We start from the raw sequence: 9847 nt of genomic DNA, 5'->3' as shown, positions 1-9847 counted from the left end.
AAAACATTCTGTATCCTCAAAATAGATCCAAATATTATCAAGGATAATCTTTCGCTTGATCTCATCCGGCATGGTGCATACAATTGGCCGTTCTCCCGAGCGAGGGGCTCCTTGCTTCCCCACTCTATGTGCTCCATAGACCATAACTCCGGCCATGCTAAGAAATCTTCAATAACAATGGCAAGAGAAGGAGGTGTCTCTAGCTTCTCTTTGTGAATTCCACGAATAACAATGTTCTTGGAACGTCACTCCCGTTCCTTCAACTCCTCCACATCCACATTCTCAACATTCTTTATTTGAGCTATCCATATCTTGCATGAATGAGAAATTAGAAACCACATTGCTACCACATACATCAGCCCAAGACTTGTTTGTGCATACAATTTTCATGTCGCTCATGGTGTCCAGTTTTTCCTCTTTCAATACATGGTCATGCTCTACTTTGCTCATCTACTCCTTCAAAGCATTCAAGTCCACAAGAGAGAGTTTACATTCTTTGACTTCCTCTTCAAGTTGCATCAAACATGTTGTTTGCATCTCAAGTGTCCTCTTGAGATTCTCATTCTCAACCACAAGTACCCTTAGTGTGCCATTCTCCATTGCAAGTGCTCGTAAGTCTTCGCCTTGTTTATTTACGGTCTCTTGCAATGATACCAAGTATACCATGATCATGGTTTTCGATGTCGTTGTTTGGGTGGTTGTGTTGCTATCTCCACACTTAGGAGATCTTGGATCATTTTCCACAATGTTTGTGGACCTTGTTGAAGAAAAAGAACCCTTGCGAGTGCCGGAAGTCATTGTATGTAAATAAGAGATGAGAGTCAATTTTCTTGAACATGTTTACTTTGGAAATTCTGTTACAGAAATACCTTCCATAAATCTGAAAAATTATGTCTTTACATCAATGTGTAGAGGGCTTCGTGCTCTTCGTTTGAGGCTATAGATCACCCAAACCGGAGTTCGGATGAAGAAGTTATGATCAAAAGAGTGAACTGATGTCTATTAGGTCAAAAAATGGCTACGTTTTTTTTTTGGAGAGAAAGAGAGAGAGAGAGGGAGAGAGGGAGATGGAGAGAGAGAGAGGGATGGATAGAAAAAGAGAGAAAGAGGGGGGGGGGGGAGAGAGAGAGAGAGAGAGAGAGAGACGGATAGAGAGAGAGAGAGGGGGGGGGGGTAAAGAGATAGGGATTGATATATATATATATATATATATATATATATATATATATATATATATATATATATATATATATATATATATATATAGAGAGAGAGAGAGAGAGAGAGAGAGAGAGAGAGAGAGAGAGAGAGAGAGAGAGAGAGACTAGGAAAGAGGGAGAGAAAGAGGGAAAGAGAGAGAGAGAGAGAGAGAGAGAGAGAGAGAGAGAGAGAGAGAGAGAGAGAGATAGGGATAGATATAAATAGAGAAAGAGATAAAGACAGAGAGAAAGAGATAGGGATAGATAGAAAGAGGAGAGAAAGAGAGAGAGAGAGAGAGAGAGAGAGAGAGAGAGTAAATAGAGAGAGGGGAAGAGAGGAATAGAGAGAGATAGGGAAAGAGAGAGAGATAGGGAGAGCGGGAAAGAGGGAGAGAGATAGGGAGAGAGGAGAATTGGGCTCCAAAGGGATACTTGAGCAACCAACACCAAGATTACCTTCAAGGCAAGGATGCTTTGTTGAACAAAGTGCTTGCTTTACATGGAGGTGGAGGCATGACTTTGGGACGGAGCTTCTGCTTCATAGTTCAATTGCACGACCGAGAAGGGGAGAGCGAGAGGAAATGAGAGAGAGAGAGAGAGAGACTCACTGAGAGAAATGGAATTACTTAGTGCATTACATTAGATTTGTAATGTTACGATCAATTGATCACTTAGATATATAAATGTTTTATGCTGCCCATATTACCGCAATAGAAAAAGAATCCACGCGGCCCATTCCTCTCCCACGTTTTCCTTTCTATAAATCCTATTCTATTTTGTTACTTTTCAGAAATTGGTACCCCCTTTTTGCATGGAGTGTAAGAAATCCCATTCTCATTGGGATTTTTAGTACCTCTCTTCTCTTTGCTTGCCTCATCTATTGGTATGATTCTCCTACTCTACTCATTTGTACTCCATGAGATTCTATATCAAAAAATATTTTGTTTCCACCTCAAAATATTATGTCAACTATGCATTCATATGGAAATGGCAAGCGAACGATGATCAAAATTGTATTTTCACCCCCTTTTTGCATGGAGTGTAAGAAATCCCATTCTCATTGGGATTTTTAGTACCTCTCTTCTCTTTGCTTGCCTCATCTATTGGTATGATTCTCCTACTCTACTCATTTGTACTCCATGAGATTCTATAAACAAAAATATTTTGTTTCCACCTCAAAATCTTATGTCAACTATGCATTCATATGGAAATGGCAAGCGAACGATGATCAAAATTGTATTGTCTTGCGTTCATATACAAATAGCCCTTTTGTACAGCATAAGTAGAGAAAGAAGACAAAATCCAAAAGATATTTATTAATTTTCATCTTCCAAGAGATATCTACAAGTGCTTACATCCATGTCCAACCCCATGGTAGCTAAATCAATAAATAAATATATTGATTCATCCTCTACAGCCTCTCCTATTGAATCATCATCATCCTCTCCATCCTCGTCCTCCTCCTCACTATGGTTGGTTATTGGGAATGGTTGGTTCTCCTCGACCTCAACTGCATCATCGTCATTGGCCTCTTCTTGAGATGGTATGGTGGGATCTGCCAAAGTCTCTATGTTCGTATCTGCAAAGATAGATCTGCTCCGTGGTGTGACTGGAATAACATACCAAAGTCGTCTTCGATACATAGAAGGAACATAAAACACATGTAGGTCATAGAGCAAACAACAACATGAATGTAGTTTTATATGTATCATATAATGTTTTAGTGAGTTGCACATGGACTTTACCTGCTCACAACTACTAGGTTGCACCAAGTTGTCGGTCTTCCCACGATGAAATTGCCCGGAGTCTACCATATAGAGTGTTGGAGCTATATATGGCTCACTCTACTCAACTTGGTCTCACCTATATATTTGTATCTTGTCCTCAATATGAATCAGTCTTTGGGAGCGTATATGGTGTGTCTCTTGTCTTGTCTCTCTCTCTTTCTCTCTACATCTCAACATGGTATCAGAGTAGTAACGATCACGCACCGATTCAATTCATGGTGACAAAACAGTATGTGTATGCGATTTTCATGTAAGATTCAAAAATTGCTACAAATTTTATTTTTGAGCATTGATTCTTGTTAACTGTGATTTTTTTGTGTTAAGAAGCATATGATTAGTGTTTTGTGTGGCGTTTATTGCTAATCAATCTAATTGTTGATTACGTTTTCTTGTTGATGACACCCTGAACTTCATCTCAAATTTTCTTGTTGTTCTGCTCAAAATTTGGAGAAACGGGAAAAGCGCAATACAGCATAGCGCAATGGCACTTTTCATCCAAAACTTGTTCGTCTCCTCGAGCTCTTCGATTTGAGTTCTAGGTTTGCGTCAATCGGAGTTCGCAGCAGAAATTTATGTTGTTTTTACTGCAATTGAGCTTGACGTAGCTTTCTTTGTCCTACTTCTTCGTGAAGCGTCCGCGATCGTTTTTCTTATTTTGGCGTTAACTTTTTCGAGAAAATTTAGCTTTTTGCTATTCGTATTGTGGCGGTCAATCTTGCGTCTCACGCCACTCTATTTTGAGGACTCTTTTATTATTAACGTCTCCTTTACCCTGCCCTTTTTGGGTGACGTCTCTCACATCTTTGGACATTCCTTGAGCATCCTTCTTACGTTTATCGTTGACAGAACGTAGTTCTCATATCTCTCTCATTCTCAATTGCGGCCTTCACCATATATGGTGTGTAAATTCTGCAATCTTATCTTATACGTCTTCTCGCAACAAGATATGGCTATGAATATTCTCGTCAACGGCTTTCCTTCTGGCCAGCGTTCTGTTCCTCCTTTCCAAGGTCAAGGTTTTCTAGGCTGGAAAGCAAAGATGTTGTTAATTCTTGAAGGCGATGAACTCTCCGATGTTGTTCTTGGTAATCGTGTTTGTCCGTCTCAGCCTGTTGATACGGATAATGATAACGTGCTTATCACTGAAGGACCTATATTTGAAGATTGGAATGTTGCCTATACGGATTGGCAACGACGTGATAAAGCAGCTCGTCGGTATATTCTTTCTGCTCTTACTGATTCCCTTTTGCTTGATATGTATGAACTGCCTACTTCCCACGACGTATGGAAGTACCTTATTGCAAACTTTCAGAAGAAATCTATCACAGAAATACTTTATTTGAGAGGGTTGCTTAACAAGTTATAATATGAAGTTGGTACTGCCATGACGGGACATATTGAATCTTTCAAATCTATTATTAATCAACTTGCTGCTGCCGATGATCTTGTTCCACAAAAGCAACTGATTACACTTCTCCTTGATACGGTGAAGGACTCTTCTTATGATAACATTGTTACTATTCTCTCTAATAAAGATGGTATTGATTTCGACCAAGCCTGCATGTCTTTAATTGAATACTCTCAACATCAAGAACGTCGTAATGCTGGTCATGATACAGCTATGATTTCACAAGAGGAGACTGAGTCACAATAGATGGAACGGGCTTTTTATGCTCGAAGGCATCCATTTCAACGAGGAAACCGCAGAGGTGGCCGTCGAGGTAATAGTTTCACTCGTCTCAAATTTCTTAGTAAGCAATGTTCTTACTGCAACAGAAATGGCCATACTGAAGATGATTGTTGGGCACGTCAATATGATGAAGAACACAATATTACCACAAAACAACCACGTTTATCTAGAGACTCTTCTTCTTCTTCTTGTGAATATTGTGGACGATCTGATAATCCCACTTATATGTGCTATAAGCGTCGATTCGACACAGATCGAAATAGAGCATATGCTATTGAACATCGAAACAACATTGTACCAGAAACAAGCTGCGTCCTATGTTCAGTTGCTCCAGACAAAATACTTCATGTACGCGATGGATCACTTTTTATTGTCGATTCTGGTGCTACAGGAAATATGACATATCAGTCTAAGTGGCTCCATAACTATCATCCACTGTCAGTTCAACGTGTTGTTTATCTTGCTGATGATACTACTTGTCAAGTAAAGGGTATTGGAGACTTATATCTTGGTACATTATCTTCTTCCACTCAAATTTTGCAAGAAGTATTACATGTACCAGATCTTCAACGTAATCTTCTTTCAGCTGCTAGACTTGTTGATCTTGGTCTGTTTGTTGGATTTAATCATACCAAATGCCGAATTGAGAAAGATGGACAGACTATAGCCACTGCTCCTCGAAATGGTAATTTGTTTCAACTCTCTCTCAACGATGCTGTAGCAAATGTTGTTACTGCTCCAGGTGATCATGATTGCAAAGTATGGCATCACCGTTTTGTTCATGCTTGTCAAAACTCCTTGATCTTCAACGTCGTGATCTTGTTCATGGCATGGATCTTAAAGCCCATCCCCATATGGAATTTGTGAATTTTGTGCTCTTGGGAAACACAATCGCAAACCCTTTCCTCTTTCAAATACAACTCATTCTCATGACTTTGGATCTTGTTCATATTGATATATGTGGACCTCTACCTTCTTCGAGATCACAATATCGCTACTTCATTACTTTCATTGATGATTTCTCAAGGTATACGACTGTATTTCTACTTAGACAAAAATCTGAAGCCTTATCTGTTTTCAAACAATTCCACAAAGCTGCGGAACTTCAAACTGGTTGTCGCCTTAAGAAGCTTCGTAGTGACAATGGAGGCGAATATGTTTCTTGAGAGTTTGTGAGTTACTGTGCTGACAGTGGAATTCATCATGAACACACTATTCTATATTCGCCTCAACAGAACGGTGTTGCTAAACGAAAGAATCGCACTATTCTCAATGCTGTAAGATGTATGTTGATTCATTCTGGCTTATCTCGTGTTTTTTGGGCTAAAGCTACTTTGACAGCAGTATTTATTCAGAATCATCTTCCTACTACTGCACCCTCTGGTAAGATACCCATCACAGCATGGACAGGTGACATTCCTTCTGTATCTCATTTTCAAACCTTTGGATGTATTGCTAATATTCATGTTCCCAAAGAAACACGAACAAAGCTTGATGCTCCTGGTCTTAAAGTTATTTTTATTGGATAATCTGACACTTCCAAAGGCTACAAATTCTATGACCCTTCCTCCAAGAAAGTAATTGTGAATCGTGATGCTACTTTTAACGAACAGCTTATGGGAGGCTCATGGTCCATGGATGATTCTGATGATACTAAATCATTGCTTCAGGATTTTCCATTTCTTTCAGAAGATGAAACTCTTCCTATAGAGCAACTTTCCTCTTCACAACCATCCATTCCGAATGTTGCCAATGATGATATTGATATTTTTGTTGATCTGCCTATTGATTTTGAACATGGCTCATGTCATGTTTATGATGACGATATTGCTGATAATGCTTTTTCTACTTCCGAAGATCCCATTACTTATGGTGAAGCTATCTCTTCACCACAAAAGGATCAATGGCAAGAGGCTATGGAAGCAGAGTACGATTCTCTTATCTCTAAAGGTACATGGATACTAACTGAATTACCTCCTGGTCGTACAGCTATTAAATGTAAGTGGGTGTATAAGACAAAATTAAAAGCAGATGGATCTTTTGACAAGTTCAAGGCGCATTTAGTTGCAAAAGGTTACTCCCAAGTAGCTGGTGTTGGTTATCAAGAGACTTTTTCACCAGTTGTTCGCATTACAAGTGTTCGAGTTTTATTGGCATTTACTGTTCAATTTGATTTAGAAGCTCATAAAATGGATGTGCGAACTGCTTTTCTTAATGGTGACTTGGAAGACGAAATTTATATGGAACAACCAGAAGGTTTTGTTATTCCAGGTAAAGAAGACCTTGTTGCTCAACTCCATAAGGCACTATATGGTCTCAAACAAGCATCGCGAGCCTGGTATACAAAATTTGATCTTTTTCTCACCTCTAAAGGATTCATCTCTTGCTCATCAGACCCCAACTTATACATAAAACGCCAAGGTAGCAGTTTTGTGATTCTTGCTCTTTATGTGGATGATACCATCCTTGTTTCCAATGATTTGGGATTTCTTCAGCAAGTGAAAAAGTTATTGTCTTCTGCATTTGATATGGTGGATCTTGGAGAGATTCACTCGTGTCTTGGCATTCAAATCCAACGAAACCGTACAAAATGTATTTTATTCCTTCGACAGTCAAATTTTATTGCAGATACTATCCAAAAATTTGGTATGGAATCTGCACATTCAGCCAACACATCTTGTCTTGCGAGCTCTATGAAGAACACTTCTGACAATGGCGGTCAACTTGTCACAAATCAACCTTATGCTAACTTGATTGGATGTCTTCAGTTTGTCGGCATGAACACTCGTCCTGATATTCTATTTGCTGCTAATTATCTTGGACAACATCTTGCATGTCCTTCTCTTAAGCATTGGTTTGCTGCAAAGCGTGTGTTGAAATACTTGAAAGGCACTACAGATTTTGGTTTAGTTTATCAACGACAACTCACATCGGATTCTATGCAATCTCTTTCTCTTTTGGGTTACACAGATGCAGACTGGGCAAGCTCACATCTATCTTTGCAATCTACTAGTGGAAATTGCTTCTTTATAAATGGTTGTATTGTTTCTTGGACCAGCAAGAAACAACGTTGTGTTGCAGTTTCTACGACTGAGTCAGAATATGTTGCGGCATCACTTGCAGCTCGTGAGTTGATTTGGCTTCGACAAATGCTGGTTGATATTGGTCACCCTCCTCTTTCTAGAACACCCTTGCAGTGTGACAACCAAAGTGCTATTAGTCTTGCAAAAGACTATGTTCAACATTATAAGTCAAAGCACATTGCTGTCCATTATCATTATGTCACGTATGAAGTATGCAAAGGAACCATTATGCTTGAACACTGTCCAAGTGACCAGATGATTGCAGACATTTTGACCAAAGGTCTCAACGAGTCACGTTTCATCCTCTTGTGCTCGGAGCTTAGAGTTGCTTCGACCTCACTCTTTCTAGATTAGCTTCTTTGCTATTGTAATAGCTTTGTACATATGACATTGTAATCTTTTAGGTACCATGCACTATGCACACTCCACATTTGCACATTGTGATCTCTAAGTCACTTGAATATTTGTACATAGATGCACAATTCACTTTCACATCATCATCGCTGGTTCATATTTTCACATTGTATAGGGGCTTGGGTTTTTCCCTTGAACTCCCCAAGGGTTTTTTCATCCAAAGCTAGAGAGCTTTGTTTGAGTGGGGGTGTTGGAGCTATATATGGCTCACTCTACTCAACTTGGTCTCACCTATATATTTGTATCTTGTCCTCAATATGAATCAGTCTTTAGGAGCGTATATGGTGTGTCTCTTGTCTCGTCTCTCTCTCTCTTTCTCTCTACATCTCAACATAGAGCCCATTCTCATGTCTCTTAACCTCACCCGCAAACCATCGGCAGTCAAAGAGATATTTGTGAAATGTTCTAAAATCCACTTTGATTATCCTCTCTATTGTTCCACATTCCCTCACCTCTTGTGTTGTCGCGTCAAAGTTGGCCATAACTCCACTATCGTGAGTGGTTCGACGCTCATCTATCTTGCGGGTTCGAAAATGACGTCCTTCGGACCACATAGAGTTGAATATGAAGGCCTGCAAAAACCAATCAAGATAGATGAGAGAGAGAGAGAGAGAGAGACATACACACCCACACACACACACACTCGCACACACATACTAAACACATTGAGTATATTACCCTTGGTAGACATCCTCGCGCGTACTCCCATTCTTTAGGGCTTATTTGTTCTCCTTGTGCCTTGGCCTTGGTCATGGCATTGTGTATCCACCCAACTGGAGCTAGATCGGGGTATTTGGCAAGCTCTTTAGGAAAGGGAGGTGCTCGCCTACCGCCATGCGACCTCTTCAATGCTTCCCTCTCCCGTTCTCTCGTTGTACACACCTCCACATACATATCCACCCATTTACCCATGATGGGAGCATTGAGTAGACAATGGTTGTTGACTATGGCTTGAAATTCCCGATCCAAAATCAAGAGAGAACCTTTCCCACTTGGAATTTTTGCGTGTTTTTTTGGATCCTCTTCCTCCGTCTTTAAACGAGGCAATGATGGGTCTATTGTGAAAAGATATTGAGAGACATACACAAAAGCCTCTTGTACAATCCAACCCTCTGCCATGCTTGCTTGAACACTTGAAACCATTAGTGATTAAAGTAACCAATAAAAAGGGTTTTGAATACAATCCAATCTTAATAAGGTTTAAAGCTTAAGATCGATGAATACCTTTGGTTGTGATGGTAGCCTTACAAACTCTTTCAAAGTCTTTATGAACCACTCAAGAAAGAACATCCACCTGGAGTGAACCACACCGCAAATGGCTATCTCCTCAACAAGATGGAGCAATAGGTGAACTTGGCTAACAAGGATAAAACGTGGGAATGCATCCTCAATAGCACAAGTTGCTTCAATCACTAGAAGTCGAGCTGTTGGAATGGCTGAAACTTTGATTTCTTTGGAACTCAAAACCTGTAACCAAAAAACCCTTCATAATCTTCATAGTAAAGTTAGTCTTCAAAGTAAAGTTTAGGAGGGAGGATCAAATGTGCTATACCTGACAACTTCTCCCGCCTTGAATATTGTAGTCTTTACCTTCGTGTCCGCAAATCCACTAATGCTAAATGGAAGCACAAACTATTGCACAAAAAAAAAGACTTATTAGTATCTAGAACCCTA

The 9847-nt window shown here is 39.7% G+C and overlaps 1 protein-coding gene across 1 annotated transcript; it reads right to left on the bottom strand.

Annotated features, from left to right (window-relative positions):
• Nucleotides 1-2515: 2515 nt before the first annotated feature.
• On the bottom strand, nt 2516-9463 carry LOC147439840 (uncharacterized). The gene is made up of 6 exons (XM_086484415.1): nt 9403-9463; nt 9258-9303; nt 8852-8883; nt 8712-8745; nt 2945-2954; nt 2516-2860 (listed from the first exon to the last, which is right to left on the bottom strand). The coding sequence occupies exons 1-6, from the start codon at nt 9461-9463 to the stop codon at nt 2516-2518; spliced, it is 528 nt and encodes a 175-aa protein (XP_086340541.1).
• Nucleotides 9464-9847: the final 384 nt, after the last annotated feature.

This window comes from Adiantum capillus-veneris, chromosome 16 (assembly GCF_014529385.1).
Source record: "Adiantum capillus-veneris isolate H3 chromosome 16, ASM1452938v2, whole genome shotgun sequence".
NCBI classification, from domain to species: domain Eukaryota; kingdom Viridiplantae; phylum Streptophyta; class Polypodiopsida; order Polypodiales; family Pteridaceae; genus Adiantum; species Adiantum capillus-veneris.
This window is presented reverse-complemented; position numbering and strand designations above follow the sequence as displayed.

Coding starts and splice junctions, on each gene's coding strand:
- LOC147439840 (XM_086484415.1), bottom strand. CDS start 9,463: ATGTTCTTTCTTGAGTGGTTCATAAAGACTTTGAAAGAGTTTGTAAGG. Junction 8,884..9,257: donor ATTGTACAAGAGGCTTTTGT/GTATGTCTCTCA, acceptor TAAGCCCTAAAG/AATGGGAGTACGCGCGAGGA. Junction 8,746..8,851: donor CGCGAGGATGTCTACCAAGG/GTAATATACTCA, acceptor TGGTTTTTGCAG/GCCTTCATATTCAACTCTAT.